General features: G+C 35.0%; 1 protein-coding gene across 1 annotated transcript in view; it reads left to right on the top strand.

Moving 5' to 3' along the window:
- Positions 1-20,977, top strand: part of LOC108358861 (uncharacterized) — a 44,725-nt gene extending 23,748 nt beyond the window's left edge. The window contains exons 6-12 of the mRNA XM_017610363.1: positions 233-363; positions 674-1,059; positions 1,115-1,550; positions 1,665-2,115; positions 12,003-13,038; positions 20,450-20,699; positions 20,758-20,977. Of these exons, the coding sequence (XP_017465852.1) occupies positions 233-363; positions 674-1,059; positions 1,115-1,550; positions 1,665-2,115; positions 12,003-13,038; positions 20,450-20,699; positions 20,758-20,956 (2,889 nt within the window). The 3' untranslated portion in view covers positions 20,957-20,977. The remainder of the gene's footprint in view (positions 1-232; positions 364-673; positions 1,060-1,114; positions 1,551-1,664; positions 2,116-12,002; positions 13,039-20,449; positions 20,700-20,757) is intronic.
- The last annotated feature ends 387 nt before the right edge of the window (positions 20,978-21,364 follow it).

Below are 21,364 nucleotides of genomic sequence, written 5' to 3'. Positions count from 1 at the left end.
ATCCAGTTGGCCTTCTTGGTGTACCGTACGGTCTTCGAATATGGTCTGATGCGAGCGTGAGCACTGGTTGCCATCCAATGAAATTTATCAGCTAGGTGGTTTAAACTAAGTTTAAATTGGCACTGAAAAACTGGTCAAGGGCCGTTAACTTATCTATTTTAAAGTATATTTAATCATTAACTAAAGATGTTACGTGTTGTGAATCAAGCCTTATAAAATATATTACCTTTAGAACGCTGACAACTTTTGGGTAGATTTCAACTACTGCCCTGGTACGCTCTCATTCAGTGGACTTTGCCAAACAAACAACAAAGCAACCTGTGCGAATTGCTCTGTGATCCTGCAAATTGAGAAGTTATCACTGTAAGATAGTAGAAAACAAATCTGTGGTCATAAGCAATAACCGCCTAAGTCGACTTAAGTAAGAATTGATTTATATATATGTTATCGTTTTATGCAACTACTATTCCATGTGTACGTGAAACTCCCATCTCGTTAGCTAGGCTATTTAAAAAGTTATAGACGAAAATATTTTGGTTTCCCCATAAGGTTAACATTACAATCCAAATCTTTAAAGCGTTTTTTCTCGAATTCAAGTTTTTCGACTTTGGCGATTCTTGCTTATGACCACAAAAATATTTAGAGTTTACACATACTTATATATTGCCATTAGAAATTACCTCACGCTGGTCGTGCATTTTCGAACACCTGTTCAACTTATAAACGCTTTAGACGGCTTTCAAGACATAACTAATATGACAACAGCTGAAATTATCTTGTCAAGAGAGGAGGCTATGCGTTTGTTTGAAAACAAGTTTATTTTGAAATACTACAATAAACCACATCGACCAAAAAATGCATCGTTTGTTAAATTGCATAACACTGCCACAACGATTCTCTTCCAAAGCATTGAACGTGCAAATTCAACAGGTTTTGATAATTTGCTATCCAAAAGCAATAACAGTTCCAGAAATATCGTAAATAATGAAAATAAAGAGAATATACCACCTGAGAAGAGAAGTACTTCAGGAACAAACTCTGAGCTATTAACAAATCAATGTAATATTTTTGTGCATTTTATACAGAAACGTTTCTTAGTGTTGTCTTCTTTAAGGCTCTAACTCTCGCCATTCAAACGTGGAATCAGTTTCCAGTGAATTTCAAAAAAGCTTTGACTTTTTAATAGGCCTTTCCAAAAAAGACACAGAAGTAGTAGATCCGAAGCCTCAAACAGAGGATACAACACTGTATGACAAATCTGAAAAGTCAATGGAGGAATTAAACTTCAAACTACCACGCTTACCAAATTTAGAAAAACAACTAAACAAAACTGTTTTGGAAAACAGTCAGCAAACAGAAATTATGCCGAAAATCGTTGATTACTGCACATCAACTTCAGAATCTCGCCCATCTCCTCAAAAGTCAATAAGTCCATCAAAAAACTGCGTTAAAAAAACTCAAAAGCGATTTTTCAAAACTCAGACCTCTACCTCTGAAAGTGACTGTATTTCAAGCAAACCGAGACGAATAGCCCGGAAACAAAATGCCAGGTTTGTATACATTACACATTTTGAAACTTGTTAATTGTAATTGATAGATTTGGGGAAATCTTAAACTATGAATTAATACGAAAGAAGTAATTTTGTAATTTATCAATCAAACAGAAATAAAACTCAAAGATCTATTGATGTTCCCGTAAAAAAGGCCAAGAAAGTTAACGAGGTTAAACCCATGTTGAACTCGAACAAAGAATTAAATCGATCAGAACCAAACATAAGTAGCAATATACCCACTAACGAAATGAATACCGTTATCAACACAAGTGTGCTTGATTCCAATCCGCGCAACCTTTTTGATTCCTGTTTTTCGAATCTGCCATTGGATGAATATGAAAACCGTGTTGTTAGTGATGCCGAACCAGGTAGATCTTATCGCAATTTCAAAATTCGACGAAATCCTACTGATCAGCAGAACACCACTTTGGAATCCAAGAGATCTCGAAAAACGTTGCCACGGGCAGTTAAAAAAGATGTACCACATGAGTTTTTGCTTGCAGGAAAATCTCAGGCATCACGCAAGTCCTCCAAGCAAATGAAGAAGCGACCACTTTGTATGGTAAGTCAAGATAATTACGCATGTATATATTTTGTAACTATTTTGTTAGCGATATTTTTATCGATTTTGTTATCGATATTTATCAATTTTGTTATCGATATTTATCGATTTTTTATCGATATTTATCGATGTTGTTATCGATATTTATCGATTTTATTATCGATATTTATCGATTTTATTATCGATGTTTATCGATTTTTTGATCGATATTTGTCGATTTTGTGATTGATATTTATCGATTTGGTTACCGAAATTTGGATTTCTACATTAGATAACTAGGGCAATTCTCTAATCGTTATCGAGTCGATGACGTAGTTAGAGAACTACATTAGAATTCGATTCGAGAACGATTAGAGAAACAATGCAAATTCAAATAAATGTAAATAAATAATATTCCAAATGAGCGAATCATAAATTATTTTTAAGTCAAAATAATTCATTATTATCTTACTGCAAATACATTTCATAAAAATTTTACAAACAGAGCGTTTTATTTAATAAAAAAAAAACTCGCAGTTTGATATTCACATTCGAATCCCATTAGATATCAACATTTGAATTTGATTAGAGCATTAATATTTTCTCGAGTCGAGAACTTTGTCCCATTTTTGTTGAGATCGCTATGATTCTCGATAGTTTTTCGAGCTGTTCTCTAACGTTTGAGATTGGAGAATGTTTGCTGGGAACTAAGGGTTAGGGAATACATCCCTAACCCAATGCGCTGCAAATCATGCTAAGTGCTAGGTCACACGGCGAAGTACTGCAAAAATTCCCCTTTATGTGTGAATTGTAGCCTTGCACCCCACCTGCATACGCACTAAGTGCGCCAACTGTGCCGAGGAGCGCCCATCTAACCACAACAAATGCACCAAATGTATTCAACAAAAAGAAATTCTTAAAATAAAAACGCAACAAAAATTCTCTCTGAAGCAAGCAAATTCTATTTATATTTCGCAGCTACCTCAAATATCACCAACATCATCTTATGCTGGCACGGCTGCTCGTGCTCCCAGTGGTCTTGCTCAGGAATCTACAAAACCCACCACTACCAATAATATAAAATTAACCTCTACAAATCTAACTACCGAAAAAGACATCTCCATCTCACACTATCCCCAAACCACATCCTCAAGGCGGAAAGCCGACCGCTATGTCCGTACCTATTAAGCTGGCATTTCAGGGTACTATTTTATATATATATAAGGAAAATTTGAAAGTTAGAGGGGGCTCGAGCACCCCTCTGCCCCTACCTGGCTACGCCCACGGTACTAGATATACAAGAAGTTGACAAGCGAGCTGAAGGTCTTAGTTACTAGTGCTCCTAGTTATTGTAGTAAGGTGATTTATCACTTAATTTCTGTATAATAAATAAATAAATACAATTTTTTTAATAAATTGAATTTTTTATCCACTTCTCATATACCTAGAAAAAGAATTCAAAAAGCATTATTTGCGCTAAGCATTAAATTTTACTTTCATAACAAAGAAATACTGTGCCTTAGATTGGCTTAAAGGTTTTTACCAAAAATAATTAACTAAGTTTAAAAAATATAATACAAATGAACTGAAAAGCAAAATAAAATTTTAAAACTTAAGTATCAAATCAAGAATTATCAAATTATTATTTTTTTGCTTTTCAGTTCATTTGTACTATATTTTTTTAAACTTGGTTGATTTTTTTGGTAAAAAGCTTTAAGTCAATCAATGGTACAGTAAGTTTGCTGTATGAAAGTAAAATTGAATGTTTAGCGCAAATAATACTTTTTGAATTCCTTTCCTAGGTATATGAAAATTGGTAAAAAAAATATAATTTTTTATAAAACAAGAATTGAAATTTTACAAACTGACCCCTTTATTTGTTGCCCAATTAGTTCTCTAACTGCTGTCAAAAAATGATAAGATTCGAAAGAATGGTTGTGGAAATATTTCAAAAAGTGTAAAACCTGCATAAAAATTTGCTTGCAAATAACTCGTCGAAGAAATAAAACAATCGTAAAATCTTTGGTGTCAATAACGCACACCATGCTAACTTTCAAAATCGGTCAATGAAATATAAAATATCGAAAAGTCAACTTTGTAAAATGTTTGGAAACTGGGCATGGCCCACCCACTTATATCAAATATTTGTATGTCGAAAACCACTTCACCAATCTGCACCAAATTTTACATACACATTGCGCCTCCTGACCATCTTAAATACGGTTTGGAAAATTTTTGAATTCGGACAAAAACCAAGCCCTCTAGAAGTATCGCTAATGTTGAGTTTTCAAAAAGGACACGGGTCTACAAAAAAAAGTCAGGAAATACACCCGAAACACAACTTAGTGTAGGTTGTAGGTATGGTCGAGTACAACATCAAAATAGGTCCCGTATAGTTCTTGAACCCTCCATTTTTTTATACCAAAAAACCGTTATTTTCGTACTTGCACTTACCTATTAATAGCTTAACTATTTACCATCCGATTTTAAAAATTGAACAAGTTTTGAAAAGAGGATTTATATTTGAGTGGTTCACAAGGTGTCGTAGTTGTCGTATTGTTGTATGTTGTAAAGTTTTTAACGGCTAAATAAATGTTTAGAGGACTTGAAATCACCACCAACTATTTTTTAATTGTATGAAATTTCATAATAAAACTTTTGTGTTAGCTTACGAATTCCTTAAATATAGTTTTAGCAGTTTAAAGTTTATGACATACAACAGTACGACAGTGTACAACACCCTGTGAACTCCCTAATTATTATTTTAAACGATGTATAACAATATATTGTTAGACTTAGCTTGTTGGGAGTTTTCATCGGTAAAATTTTAATTTCTATGAAAATTGCCAAATATGTAATACTTGTCTAAAAGAACAATTATTTTCGAATAAGTTGATACCTCACCATGTTGATTTTTTTTTTTTTGAAATCGGACAAACATTACCCCCTGAAATATAGCTAGCCTTGAGTTTTTTTAAGTTACCGTTATGTGGGCGGAGCACGTGGTTTTTGTCCGACTTGGTCGAGATCGGTCAAGTAGGTTTTGAGATACGCTTATATGATATAAGAGTGCGGTGCCACACCAAAATCTGCACGTACGGTACGTACACACATATAAATTCGAGGCCGTATTTTTTGCTTAAATTGCCTAACTTCGAAAATTTATATGCAATTGCAATGGATTGATTTTAGATAAATATCACATAGTTGGCAACTTTCATAGAAATTTTTGAAATTAGTGGTGATGAAAGTTCAAAAAATTAATAAAAATAGAGGCTCATTAAAATTTAACCGATGTAAACTCCCAACAAGCTAAGTCCTTACAATTTATTGAGGTTGTTCACACTTGCCTGGTTATCAGGTTATTTGGTTAAAAATTATTATTGTGTAGTGTATTTTATTGTTGTAAATTTTGTTATACATCGTTTTAAAGGTCTATAAATCCTCTTTTCAAAACTTGATGGATTTTTAAAATCGGATGAAAAATATTTAAGCTATTAATAGATAAGTGCATCAAGTTCGAAGCTCGATTTTTAAAATCGGATGGTAAATAGTTAAGCTATTAATATATAAATGTATCAAGTACGAAAATAACGGGTTTTCGGTATAAAAAAAATTGACGTGACCCTATTTCCACGTTGTACTCGATCATACCTAAATCCTACACTAGGTTTTGTTTCGGGTGTATTTCATGACTTTTGTTTGTAGCACCGTGTCATCGTTTTTTACTTATAACTCTTTAATCATTTGATCAAAATAAGTCACACACGAATGTAATATTTCCTCAATGAATTTCAAACAATTTGTTTGGATATTTTTATCTTTGTGCGTTCAATTTAAAAATTTACGTTTTTTTAGCGTTAAATCGCACGGTTCCGGAGATTTGCCCACATGTATATACTATATCCGTAGACTTCTCGGAAACGGCTCTAACGATTTTTTCAAATTTTGCATTTTGTGGTTATCTTGATAGGTGTAATCTCCGAAAATATTCGTATAATGCTGCCACTTATCGAAATTAGTTACAAACCAAATAACACCACATCATATGCTTATCAAATGGAGTGTTTTTAAAATCCACAATTAAGAAATTTTTATACCCGAGCGCACTTGTGCACAAGGGTATTATAACTTTGTTCACATAACGGTTGTTTGTAGCAGGCAAAACGAATCGAGATAGATATAGACAAATGTATACATAAATGATCAGGATGAAAAGAGAAATCGATTAAGCGGTGACTGTCTGTCCGTCCGTCCGTCCGTCTGTCCGTCTGTGCACACGATAACTCGAGTAAAAATTAAGATATCTTAACGAAACTTGGTACGTGTACTTCTTTCGGGCGTAGGACGGATGGTATTGAAAATGGGCAAAATCGGACAATAACCACGCCTACCTCCCATATAACGGTAATTTTCAGAAATACGAAAACTGCGATATTTTAGTAACTACTGAAGATTATTAACTCAAAATTCACATTTACAACAACTTTTAGACGAAAAATAAGGATGTTATGAATTTTTGAAAAATGGGCGTAGCCACGCCTACTTATGGTTACATGTGTATATCTTGGCAACCGCTGCACCGATTTCTTCCAAACTTGGCACAGTTATGGCCTTGGTACAGGATACCAAATGGCAGAAAACTTTTAAAATCGGATAATAACCACGCCCACATCTCATATAACGGTAATTTAGAGAAATACGAAATCTTCAATTTACTCAAAATTGATACACCCCGGCTTACCATGTAGCGGTAGCTTTCGGAAAGGTGAAAATCATATATCTAATATTTGCGCCGGGTATTTAATGTTCGGCTCCGCCCGAACTTAGACTTTCTTACTTGTTTTGAAAAGGGTTACCACCTGTTTTCTATTTTTTGTTTCTAAAATTAAGATACAATATTACTTTTTACGGTTGCTAAAAGAAAGCTCCAAAAACAATGCTCTGGCTATGTGGTAAAGGTGTTCTTACACGATATGTATTTGCATGTGTACATGCCACTTTTTATATATGGGAATGTCAACATATCATGTAAAGGCAAATTAGATTTGTTACTGTACAAAGCAGATGCACGTACATATGAAATAGAAATGTCTCAATTTTCATCTGACACACAGATGGAATCATTTGAGTTTAGTTTATTTCGTTTTCAAAGAACGTATTTTTAAATAGTTAAACAAAGACTGTGAATTTGACAGACATACGGAATTACATATGTATGTATTGAAAAAGTCACATTTACAGATGCAAATACATATCATGTAAGAACACCTTAAGAGTTGTCGCTTAAGAAATTATTTTTAATGTACAAAATGTTACTAAAATAGCTGAATATGGATGTCAAATGAAAGGTATTTTTGGGAAGTTGAATAAATAAATATTTACGTTGATAGTTGCCAGGGTTTTTAATACCCATTTGTATCTTACTAATTTCAACGAGCATTTATTTCTTGTATTTAGGTACATATGTATGTATGTATACGCAGTAAATTTGCTCTCAAAATATGTACTCTTCGGTATATTTTTTTGTAGGGTTGCCACCTAGTTTTTGATATCAAGTATTTTTATAAATTATTAGATTCAAGAAGTAAAAATTTTTTAATTTGTTTTAAAAACAATCTTTTTGTAGAATTCTGAGATACTGACTCGGCAAAAATGTTGTTGTTAATTAACAATATTTTTTCAAAGTTTTTTTTTAAGTTTCTCTCACTTGGGCTAAAATATTAACGCATTGATAATATTTTTTTATCGGCATACATAATTTGTATGGAAAGAGGTTCGGGATAGGCGTAATGTTAAATAAGAAATTCCATTTACAAAATAACATTAAAAACTTTTTTAAATTTACCATTGTTTGATACCCAAATCTTGAAAAGTTTAAAAAGTGTATGCTTTCCAAACAAAACTCGGTCAACCTGGTACTGAATTAATAAATGCCTATTATTGTTGCTATTAAAAGACGGATTGATGTCTTTGTTTTTTTGTAGGTTTTGATGGTTAGTAAGATTTTGATGTCTAAAAAACCAAATTTATTTTTTAACATTTCATATGTATACATACTTCACTTTTAGACGGTGTGTGCTAATGTTATCTATATATAAATACGCCACAAGAAAATTTTGCAATCCCTTTTTTGAAGGCACCGTTCACTCGATTTCAATGAAACATCCACCGATTTAAAGGATATAACTTCATTTAATCCAGAAATGTTAATCCCGATACATAGGGAGCGTGGCATCTGACATATAGACTAAAATGGGAAAACCACTATATCTCTAAAACGAATTATGCTGGGGAACTCAAACTTAGCACATATGCATAGATTGTATATGCCCTACATACGGTGAAAAACGGTTGGTACTGGGAAAGGGGGACGTGGCACCGCCCATACAAACTGAAATTCTCATATCGTTTACCTCTGGAACCGCTAATGGGAAAGGGGCGTGGCACTGCCCCTACAAACTGAAATTCTCATCGCTTATCCCTGGAACCGCTTATGCCAACGTCCCGAAATTTGACACAGCAACATATGTTGTCAATACCGTACTTATGGCGAAGAGTGGTAAATTCTGGAAAAGGGGGCGTGGCATCGCCCATACGAACTGAAATTCTAATATCGGTTATCTCTGGAGCCACTTATTATAAGGTAATGGAATTTTATACACATATAAAATCGCAAGAATCATTCAATTGAGAGCCATTTTCTCCCAGATTTTTAAATCGCATTGAATAATTGTTGCTTTGTTCAAAAGGTTTTAGAAGGATCAGTGTGTTTGTCTTCCGAACGCTCAATGCTGTTCGCCTTGTATATGTCCCAATCAGTTTGGACAGTTTTAAATTTCACCGATATTGCACGTTTTTTCAGTTTTATATTGGGTCCGAAAGGTAGTGGTTATCGGGTAGTGATCGCTACCGATATTTTCCATTTACAGTTTGGTATGAGACTGGGTGGTACTAAAGTCAAATCAATATGGGTAAAATAACTATGTGTAGATAAGTGCGTGGGTGAACCATTATTTAGTACAGTACATCGTGCGAGCCCCAGAGTGGGCTCCAGGAGTTAAAATCCCCAGTCAATATAATTGGCGTACTTATTCGTGTTTTTTTTTTCTTATTGTTATGCACTTGTTTCATAGACGAACTAAATAAAAAAAATAAAAATTTTAAGCATTTCTCTGGATGAGAAACTTTGTTGCGGCGGTATATAGCTATTGAGTACAGTCACTTTAGGGTTAAGGCGCACCTCAATCCCCAGTGTGCATATGTTAGAGTTAATATTTAAAGCTTCATGTGGAATATGTTTTTTTGATTAGGATACCAATACCTTGTTTTGCACTTAGGTTCGTATCTAGGTTACAAAAATACCCAGTGAAGAAGGGTAGAAGATATTATGTTTATTGAAAGGAAGGTGTGTTTCTTGTATACATATTACGTCGGGATTTTGTTGTTTTATAATTAGTAGTGGTTTGTGGTAATTATTGTTTCAGCCGTTCATATTCCATTGCAGTATAGAAATATGCATAGGGCGTTATAAGTTGTTTTTTCCTAAGTAAGAGAATTCCCCATTGGAGAATACCGAAGAAGGAGATACGCAATCGTTGTTATTAAGTTCTTCTGTAGGAGAGATTGATAGTGGAGGATTAAGAGATGCGAGGTGTATGTTGTTATGTTTATTGTGATCATTGGTTTGCGATGCTATTGATATTGAGTGTGGTGGATATATTGTGGTGGAAAGAGAGCTGATTAATTCATCAACGATGTTTTCCTGCGTAACAGGGGTTCTTTGTTGAGCGAAGTTTTGAGAATTTGGTATGTTCGGTGTTATTGAGAAGGGAGAAGTTGGATTATTAGTTGTTGTAGGTATTAGTTTAGTTTTGTTTTTTGTGTTTACTTGGCTTTGAGTTTGGTATTTTTGTGGGCCAGCTGGGCGGTATCAATGGGCTTTGGTGCGTTTGCTCTAAAGATTGCTTTTGCTTCACGCAAAGTACATTTTTTTGTTGTTTTGATTTGTATGATTTCTTTCTGCTGTACAAATTTTGGACATTGCCTTGATGAGGCGGGGTGCTCTTCTGAGCAGGTGACACATTTAGTTTGTATGCAGACGTCGGGGTCGTGGGAGGGAGACCACAATTGACGCATGTGGGATTGTTTCTACAATGTTTTGCTGTGTGCCCTAAATATTGGCATGATTTGCATCTCATTGAATTGGGAAAATATGGTCGAATTTTTGCAGAATACCACAAAATGTCTATTTTTCTGGCAAATTAAAAAGTTCAAAAGTTAAGAAGACTACTTGACTTGGCTCGGGGACTCCTTCGTTCATGAATTTATACACACCTGTCACTTTTTGAGAGCTTGGTTCCTTAATGATTTCCTCTTCTGGTATGTTGATTAGGCAGGGGGTGGTACCTTTTACAAAGTTCAATGATTCGAGAAGTTTGCAAGCAATTTCACAAATACCAGTCAGGGAATTTGTTTTAAGAAATTGATCAGCGTCCTTATGTGAGTCCACCAGAACGAGTAGGTGGCCGTCTCTTGTGGGTGTAATTTGTATAATGTTTTTTGTAATGAGGTGTAAGCCTCGGTTCACCGCAAAGCAGGAAAAATCTGTAATTTTCTTTTCACAATTTCTTAATGTCACTACGATGTATTTGGGTGTTTTAGTTGTTGCAGTGGGTAGGTCGGGGAAGGATAAATCCAGTCTTTGTGGTTTTTTTCGTCGCTTTGCTTGGGGACTTTCGGAAAGCGACGCAAACCGATTATCCCCAAACGGGGAGGACCCGGAGGGCATTTTGGGTGTTTTTGTTCTTAATTCGTATTTTAATAATTAAGACAATAGACACTTGTAATTATAAATTGCACTTGGCGTGACGAATAACACGTGCGTTGCTTTGGAGTTTGACTTTGAAATGACACTTGCATTAAGAATTTGCGCTTGCGATCAAAGCCGAGAGAGAAGCTACCGACGTCTGCTCACGATGAGTATTAGTCGATGACTGCAAAATCGATAATTACAATGACCACTTAGCAGAAAATTATACTATTATGCATTTTTTTGATAATGGGCGTGGCGCCGCCCCCTTCTGACCACAAATGTGTATCTCGGTAACCGATTTTTCAATTTCTACCGAACTCGGTGCACTTAATAACCTTGGTACGGAAAAGAAATTTGTTGAAAATTATTCAAATCGGACTAAAATTACACCCACTTCCCGTATAACGGTAAATTTCAGAAATCCGAAAACTCCGATATTTCAATAACTGAGGACGCTAATTTACTCCAAGTTAATAATTACAACATTCTCCTTACAATAAATAACTGCTATACACTTTTAGGAATTGGGCGTAGCACCGCCCACTTTATAACTACAAAGGTGAACGTCGGTAACAACTTAATCGATTTGTACCTAACTGGGTTCAGTTATATCATTAAGTCTAACTCTGTATATTATAGAAAACGTCTGAAAACGGGCGAAAACACACTTGCTTATCATGCCAAGGTAGTTCAGAGAAAGTTGAACCGACGATATTTGATACCTGCGCCGGGGATATGAAGTTCGGTTTCGCCCGAACTTATACTTCCTTACTTTTTTATTACTATTTTTTGTATGTATGTTACCAAACAACATCAGCTTCAAAAATATAAACGATGAACGTACTCTTTTGACGATCAACGAAAAAGGTAAAATCGGTGGCGTCGCAATGCGTTGAAAAATTTTTGTCGAGGATGACGAATTTGAATTTACTCTGAACTTAATCCTTAAAATTTCATTAACGTATATAAAAAAATTAAAGGAGCTGAGATTTATTTAGTTAATCTGCTTGTATTACAAATAAATTTATATAATATCGTTTTATTTTAACATACTCGAACTCTTATATGTATACAACTATTTTCTCTTTATAAGAATCCATTCGATGAAATAAAGGCACAAGAGGATATTCCACACAAAATCGCAAAGCCTAACGAAATAGCATCCGATGAGAAAAATCAGTGCATATACCCCGCGGAAATGGAAAACTTTGCAAATGCGGTACTTCGTAGTTGCACATCTTACAAACAAAATGAATCAGTACGAAATGCTCTCAACCGAACTGTAGCCACGAATGCAACAAATCAAACATTAAACTGTTCATTAAATCCAAAAGTGACCGCGAAAACTTCAACACAGTTATTTCAAGATAATAATAATGAGATCGAGGCAACTAGTATTAGGAGCATTTCATCAGTTTCAGAAGATACCGATAAAATAAATGAAGACCAAGTTGAAGAAATACAAGAATGTCGTCAAAACACTGGACGGGAGGAAGCAACTGCTGTAAGTGACTACGAAGAGTTTAGCGATTGTCCGACGTTTCCCAGCTTGATGGATATCTCCGATATACTGTTTACATCTGACTGTGAGTCAACTAAAAATATAACTATTCAAACAAAGCGACCGAATAAGCGTAACCCAAAGTCAGTCACTAAGAAAAATTTCTGTGACTTACCTAATCAAGCTAAGGAATCTAATATGTTAATACCTCAAAGTAGTCTTATATATTGTTCAAGATCAGAAAACGATAGTGATAGCGAGTACTCAACCATTTCACACAACGATGTAGTTAATCCAAATTCGCAGACTTTGAAATTACCACAACACGAGTTTGTAACGCCACAAGTGCCGATGAAAAATTTTCAAAAAACTACCAGCGTAACTAAATGTCATGTCAGCACCACAGCAACATCCATAATCACCCAGCGAGATCGCGTTGTTCATCATGAAGAATTTGTAGTCAATTTAGCAGGCATATCGAACACACCACTAAACCTTTCGCAAAGCTGCTCGCGAGCCACTAAAACTACTACAACCATTGTAAAAGAAAAGAAAGAAATCAGTCTGAATAATTCCTGCCGGACATCCGCGAATATAACAGCGCTAACACCGAAGTCCCTGAATCAAGGTATTCTTTAATAACGATTAGGAAGCTCACAATGTGTTGCATACTGCCGTATTGTTAAGGGCTGTATTTTCACACCATAGCACTATAGACTAGCAGCTAATCAAAACGGGGCGAAAAATGTCCAAAATAAAGTTCTGAAATTGATTGAATGGACTAGACCAGGGATGAGCTAAGTGGCTCCCAGGAGCCTTTTGCACTTAGGAACCGGCCTGGCACATTTAGGTGCTAGATGAGGGGTAACATCAAGAGTCAGCATGAAGGGGGAAGAAGAGCGCATTAAAATGTCTTGTACTCCAACTTATTACTAATATATATGACGCTTTTAATGTATTTTTTACACCCCCTTTATCCTGAGAACTGATTTACATCTTGAGTAGTACTTGCTGACTTTTTGACTACTTTAAGAGCCAAAAATCTGCCCATCCCTGGACTAGACTATCTAATAAGGCACACAAAAAAAAGTTGTGTGTGCTTTTAACCAGACCCATCTACCGATATATATTTCCACCCACTGAATCCGAATCTGAGGTCCGTTTGCCTCGAAATACATGTCGCTAGGTGGGTCTTGTACGTAGTATTGCAGGTCGCATGTCCTTAGAAATCATCCGGGTGGTGTATCCACCATTTTGAATTTTCCAAATATGCGAGCCCAAAAACCTTTACGAAGTCTCTCTAAAATCGATCAATGGCTTCATATTTTCTACACTTTTGATGAGCTGCTGGCGCGTAGGGCATAGTTGTGAAATTTCAACAATATACAACTAGACGACAGTATACAACACCTGGTGTTCACTCTTCAAGACATCGAAAACATGAAAAATGTAGAGATGTTGGGTGTCATATTCGCATTTCTTATTTAAGTTGCAGGAAAAAAGTCCTTGATGAAAAATGCATGCAGGTATCTAATAGTGATTTCGTTTCTTCGAAAAAATTTGCCCTTTCACGGTGCCAAATGGGTTTTATGTTAAACTCAACCCTGTAAAAGGGCATGTTTTTATCTTCTAGTCCTTGTCTAGCTCATACATTTCATAATATTGTCGTTTTGAGCAACCGTCTGATTTTCAGCGCGCTCATCCCCCTGGAAAAGCTTCAAAGGGCAGAGAAGCATGTGCCTTTTTTTGTCTTACTCCTGTAACATTTTATAAAACGAACACAACATTTTCTCACCGTTTGCCTTTATTTTAGAATCGAACACGAAAAAAGGAAGTAGCAGTCAAAAGGCGACACTTTTTGGTAAAAACGAAAACACCAAAAATAAAATGGCTGTATTTGCAATGATCGTGTTTGGAATTCTAAAAACGAATGGCCGAATTTTTTTTTTGTATGCAGTTTTTAAAAAATCCTTTGTTTAATTTTCTAAGCTACAAACTCGGCAACCAGGTTTTTTTCGTAAAAAGGACCGTTACAAGATTTTGGAACTTCTTTATTCGCTGGACTATAGGAATATAAATAAAAATAAAAATAAACTGCCCTCCATATAATGGCATAAAAATTAGCGTTGTTACTACTCCAACATATCGCTCGTTTAGCAATGTACAGAACTATTTTTAAATTTTGTGGGAAAACGCAATCAAAGTTTGATCAATTCATACAGTTGGTATACCAAAATACAGATGGAAATATACATATCTTCGCTTAACATATTCTACTTATCAGGCTTGTTAATCTCCAAAAACGTTAATTTTGAGTTACATCTCTATATTATTGAACGTGCGATATAATAATAAAATAATAAATTTCCTAAGTCTGTGTTTATACACGAAAACTTTTGTCGGTGCGATTTTTCATATCGCCTTCTGGTGTTGCTCGTTTCATTTACACACGGCGACTTTTTTGCAATTGTTGTTGTCAGCTGTGAACCGCTAACTCAATTTATACAGACGAACGAGAGCACAAAGAGTGTTGCCCGAGCACGAGCAACTCGGTGCCCCTCTCCTTTTCTCGTCATGCTCTCTCCTACAAACGTAGAGTTGCCGCAACTAAAATCGCCATGTGTAAATGAGCACTAATTAACCTTGACAATTATAAAATAAACAAACATAACTTGCTTTTAATTTCAGCCGAAATTTGGGCTTCGGGCTATTATCGAGCGCTAACCGCCAAAAAACGTAGGCGGCATTTTTTTTCTCAAAATATTCCCTTTGATGCAGAATTGCATCTAGATGCTCTAGTGGCCTTTCTGCATCAAAAAGAAAGTTTTTGAAAAATGTCGCTTAAGTTTTTTTTTTCGGTTAGGGCTCGTTATATCGCTACCTAAATGTGAAAAGGTGCCAAGTCCATTTTTTTCAAATTTCACGTTTTGATGCATCTATTTTTCGTCCCCACTGCACTACATCTATTTGTCGTCTCCTGAACAATTTCAAAAAATGGACATGGCACCTTTTCACCTTTAAGTAACGATATACCTATAATATAAATAGTCATGTGAAAAACATTCCTAACTGAATAAGTAAAAAACGCAAATTAAGAAGGGCATGGCGAAGAATTCGCTCTCCTAAACTTAAGCAGAAGCTGAATGCGTCGAAATAAAGTCCACTGAAAAGTTAGTTGCAGTTATTTTTTACAGGCATCCCATTGGAAACATACGGCGCCCCATGATAGAGGGTTTCGGGTGTACGAATTTGTTGTAACATCATGAGTTGAAGACTTGCTCTAGCTGCTAGTCTCTTAAAATTACCTCCAATCATGTCGTAAGCAGATTTCCTATGTGAACTTGCAACAAAGTTGAATTCCGCCATTTGAAGCGATTTTCGTTAATTCAGACCTTTAGTAAAGTTACCATGATTTATTCATATTGTTTTTGTTTTTACACCCCTCTTTCAAAAATATACAATTTTATAAAATTTCAATGTCTATTTATCATATTGCTCGAGCGTTAGACGATCTACTGTCCATACGCCTAAGTAGCCCATTACGCCCATTTGGGTACTTAAAGTTGACATTATAGACATTGTTTTTATCTAAAAATAAAAATTTTTTAAAATGCTATAATCAAAAAAAAGAAAAATGTTTAATTTTTTTAAAATGCTATAATCAAAAAAAAAGAGAAATGTTTAATTTTTTTTGTATACGTTGCTCATTAATTTAAAAAATGTACAATTAAAGGCCATAATAAGACAGAAGGAATACATTTTTTTCATTAAGTTTTATGAAAAGGTTTCCAAGATACAGCACTTTAAAGAAAGGTATGTGTGACGTTTTCTTAAAATTTAAGTCCCGTGTAAATAGGCAACCCTACGTCATATCGGCAAAATATGCTGCACGTATATTAATGTCACCTAGATATTCAATCTCTTTAACTTTCATCCAAATCCTGATAGGTCGCGCACAGAGGTGGCCGCGGTGACATAAAATGCCTCTATACTAAAATTTAATGGGCTAAAAACTGCATACTCAGTTTTCTTCTCAATTTGAATTGAAAAAGCGAACTCTACCGAATGCTCCAAAAGAAATTTCGTATAAAATTTGATTCGATCAGGAATGTCAAAGTAAACATTTCATTTTTATTTTAGGTGTGTTCGATGACAAAATATCTATGTTCATTTAAATCCATTTACTTTCTTGTCGCAAAATATTGGTAGATAGATTTTTACCTTTGGTGGTAAATATGGTAGAAAATATACCCCCTTATTCTAGAACCCGAATTTTCGTAATTCGTAATTCGTAGCTACACTACGAAAACGAAAAATCCAATTTCACAAAGATATGCGGAGCTGTTGGGCATAGTAACCATGGGTGCATCTATGCCAGCTTCTGGTTGAATTGTTGAACCACAGGCCATAACTCCTCCTATGCCTGAAGAACTGGCTCTCAATCCAGTTAATGCAATAACAGCTTCTTCCAAGCCATTAAAAACATGCACTTTGCTAGGTCCACCTCCTGTTGCGCTTGCTTCTGCCTTCGGCCGCGCTTAGGGATTAAGTAGAATTCTCATTTCTGTGTTGCGGGGAAGAGGGGCTTCCGCATGTCAAAGGTATACAACATTTCTTGTGCATATCACTCCGGCTACGCCGTCCACAGTATTTTTGCGCAGAACCCACGTCGAAATTTGTAAAAAAGTGCATAGTGCAAACCGAGTTTATTAATAAGCTAGTGTTAGGAAATTTGAGACATTTATCTTAAATAAAATGTGAATCCTTTTATTACACGTGTATGTTAAAGTTTTTGGATTGGGTTATGCGTTTGGACACAACAACCCAAAATCGTTGTACATTAACTAAACCGGACCCAAGTTTCTCGATAAGGGGCAACAAATATTCTTTTTTGCTCGCTTATATAAAGCAGTGGATAAAAATATACGTATATGCGAAAGGCAAATTTATCTGTTTAAATGAATACCACCAATGTCTCTTGCAAACACACATCGATTTACATCTTTTATTTCGCCTCCGACACAGAGTTGTTTTCGTACAAAATTACGCAAAAAAGCTTACTCGTTCGTTTTTAGGCATGCCTTTGTTACGAATTTCGAAAATTCGAAAATATGATTCGGATTGCAGCATACTATTTCTACGATTCATGGCAAAATCCGAATACGAAAGAGTTGCAGAATAGGGGTGTATATAAAGCAGTGAATAAAAATATACATATTTACGAAAGGCAAATTTATCTGCAGTATGTTATTAATGTTGTTATGTAAGTATGTTATTTAACGTTGTCTGGATGCACTTCGGCCGTTCAATTGGCTCGAAAAATGCCAGTCAGAGTTTTCGTACGTTCTCTATATTTAACCTTCTCTGGGAATAGACAGTAAGGCAAGGCTGTAAAACTACATACATATAAGTACCTGCAAACTAATAACTATAAAATTGTTTTTCTGGGAATATCTTTAAGCATTTTTATCTGACTTCTAAAAAAGGAGGAGGTTGTCAGTTCTTCGGAATATTTTTTTTTTATGTACAGTACCGGTCAAAAATGGATGAATGGTGATTCGTTTTATTCTATTCATAAATTTGTGAAGTTTTATTACATAATATAAGCTACATTAGACTGTCTCAAAAGACCAAAGTTCTTTTTTTAACGCATACCCCTCATTTTATTGGTTTTGTCTTAAAAACTATCCAAATAAAATTAAATGCAATTCGGACCACGGCAACCCGTGCACGGTGGTCGGATCCAAGCTCCATCCAAAGGTCTTGGCACTTCAAATTTTCTTCTGAACTTCTTTTCTGTTATGCTTTAGATTTTTTCCCCTTTCGTCTTAAATTACTTAGAAAACAAAATAGAAAAGAGTCTCATAAGAAAATCTTAAGTGCCAAGACCTTTGGATTGAACTTGGTTCCGACCCACCGTGCGTGACGACTTGCAATCAAAGTTATCAGAATAATCTTTGTGCAGTTCGCGTGTTTTGTTAACTTACTCTTTTTACTAATTTATAAAAATGGTAGAAGTGATAGATATTTCGGATATCACCACATCTCCTCATCAGATCTCTACAGTGGGATTCGATGCAACGACCCTAGCTGACTTAGCCAGTTGCCTACGCACTGTGCTAAGTTCGCCTTATAAACTGTTGTTATTGAGACCAAAAATTTTAATTTATTTCTAAAAGTTTACACAAAATATAGAATAAAACTTAAATAAAAGAAAAATTCAAAACAAGATTAATCATAACTTTTGTTTTCCTTGTTTTCATGTCAAAAATGTCCTTTAAAGATATTATCCTTCAAGATTTTTAATTTTGATTTTTTTAATTTAAATCCTATTAATATATGTATATGGTACCGGCCAAACCCGATCTTAGGACAAACTAGTTTTTCCTTGGCTACCTATGTAGATCCAATATATCCGTAAAATGTGAAAAAGTTGGACGCAACACTAGGTGCATTATTTTGCAGCCGAGATACAAAAGAACACTCGCTTAAGTGACGAAACACACGCAAAGCAACAACACAAACTCGGCTATTTATCCGAGTTCAGCCAGTTCGGTTAAAAAATACGCGACTTGAAAAACTGCTATATTGTGAATTATTAATGGGAAAGTGGAGAGGGACATTTTTGTTTCCTTATATACGTGACTTATATTTTAAATAAATGCACTGAGGGAAAAAATTTTAGAATTAAGAAAAACGTGCTAAATTTAAGAAAATACGCATATGAAAGAGCACTAACCCAACTCGTTTTAAATTTGCCCCTGCGTTAGCCCGCGGGCACCGGCCGGAACATTTGCTCTCAGCACGAACTCGTGCGTGCATGGGCGTTCAGTAAAATTTCATAAAAGCACGAATAAGCACGAAAAAGCCCGTTGCTAATACTAAAAATTTAGATAAGCTTTTGTTTTTATTCAAAGAGAATAGTACATATTAAAACTCTTTTGATAAGAGAAAAGCAAAATAAGAAATATTCGGAAACCGATAGAAAAAATAAGATACCTATTAGTTTTGTTTACATATCTGTACAATAAAATACCTTCCACTTTTTCTACTTCCCAGAAAATATATTATAAAAATCTTTGATGTAAAAACTTGATTCGATTAAGTAAATGTACATATGTATGTACATATGTATACATACAATAAAAGTTGGCTCTTGTGGGCTCGTGCGTGTTTTTGAAAGTTGATTTTGCACTCGTGCCGGGCCGGGCCCGAAAATTTAGGCCCGTGCTCATCTCTAGTTTGAATTAACATCACAGCGTGCGATTAGTGCTTTTGTACAGATAAACATGTACCATGTATGTGTTGTCACCGCTGTGCATGCTTTGTATACATACATATACTTTCTTAATTACATAAAAAAAAAGCATCCGAGACGTTCAAAACGCCATCCGTGCAGTGGAAAAAGCTTCATTTTAATACGGGCGTATTTGAATTGAATACATTTTAAAACGGTAATCAAATAAAAAAATTTCATTTTTACAACGCGTTTTTTTTCTCAGTGTGTATATATTACGCAAATACCACGCATAATTAGTCATTGGTTTTTGTATCTAAATCCCGTTAAACTAATCGCATGTTTATGGCCAGCTACCAACACGGTGGCTTAAGTAGCTAAAAGGAAATTTTACCCGAGTTGAGCGTTCTTTTGTCGCTCGCTAACAAAAAAATGCACCTAATATTGTGGACCGCGTATCTGAAGTTTGACTTATGAGGGTTATTTTTTTAAGTGCGGCCAAAGGCCGCCTACGTGGAAAGGTTTAATTAATTTTTTTAATGTCCTCGGGAGAGATCGTGCCGTCCAATTAAAAATTTAAAGACTCAGATTTACTAGACATGCGCTAAAATATGGGAAAGATATCGAATTTTTCCAAAGATTTCATGCACGATTAATTCAGGTTATTAACTAAAACCTCAACTAAAAGTCGGCACGAGTTATCATTATCCTATGGCCATAAAACTTCATATATGTGCTATTTGGGCTAAAAAGTAAAAATATATTATGATTGGTATTTTTTTTTTTGTTGTTTTTGTTCTAGAGTCATCAAATTTACTTACAACCTATAAAGATAATTTAAATTTCGAGTTAGAACAAATGGAGACTAACATCAGCAAAAATTCGGCTAGTGTGTGCATTAAAAAAATTTGCGACGTCGGTGAAAGTATGGTAAACGAAATTGAGCGCGAGCGCAAATCATTGTTAGAGCTGGAAGGGAATGCTGAACGACTCGCTCGTCAATTGGGTTGGCAATATGAGGCTTATCAGCGAAGAACACAACAATTTGAATGGTACTCAAACAGTAATTTCAATGAAAAATGGTTATTATAATTATTTCTTACTCTACAGTTTTAAACGAAACGTCGAAACCCTCCTACGCGTGTTAAGTAATGTCAATCTACTGGAAGAAGTTCAAATCGATACAGAAAATAAGATCCAGCAGCTTCAACAAACGTCCAATTCCATAACTAAGCACAATTGGCGTAATTTTATCAACGAAACAACAGAAAACTTATTAAAAGATCTTTCCTCACTGTCAGACTTGTAATACAAGTATCTAATTTTTAATTTTTTCTCATGATGAAGTGTTTAATAAATACATATTTTGTTTTTATTTTTTTATTTTAAGAAAACCTAGTTCCTTTTTGTAATATTAACCTACTAAATAACAATGGGGTCATTCCAACTCAAATCGCCCAGGCTGCTTGAAAGTGGATTTAATTGCTATAAAATTCACACGTTCCTTGAACAATTTAAGAAGACTCATATTTTTTCCGCTTATGCATAATTTGCGAATACATGAAATGAAGTGTCTTGCAAAAGTGGCACCACATTAGCGAGAAACTACACAGTGGGGTTGTGATTTTTTCTTTCGAATTTTTTTTCTTTTCTTTTTTTTTTTGAATTTGCAAAAGGCGTTGAACCAAGAAGTGGTCCATGTTATGTTTAAATTGGT

The sequence above is a fragment of the Rhagoletis zephyria genome, unplaced genomic scaffold (assembly GCF_001687245.7).
Source record: "Rhagoletis zephyria isolate East Lansing unplaced genomic scaffold, Rhagoletis_zephyria_1.1 Rzeph_scaffold_00306, whole genome shotgun sequence".
In the NCBI taxonomy this organism is placed as follows: domain Eukaryota; kingdom Metazoa; phylum Arthropoda; class Insecta; order Diptera; family Tephritidae; genus Rhagoletis; species Rhagoletis zephyria.
This window is presented reverse-complemented; position numbering and strand designations above follow the sequence as displayed.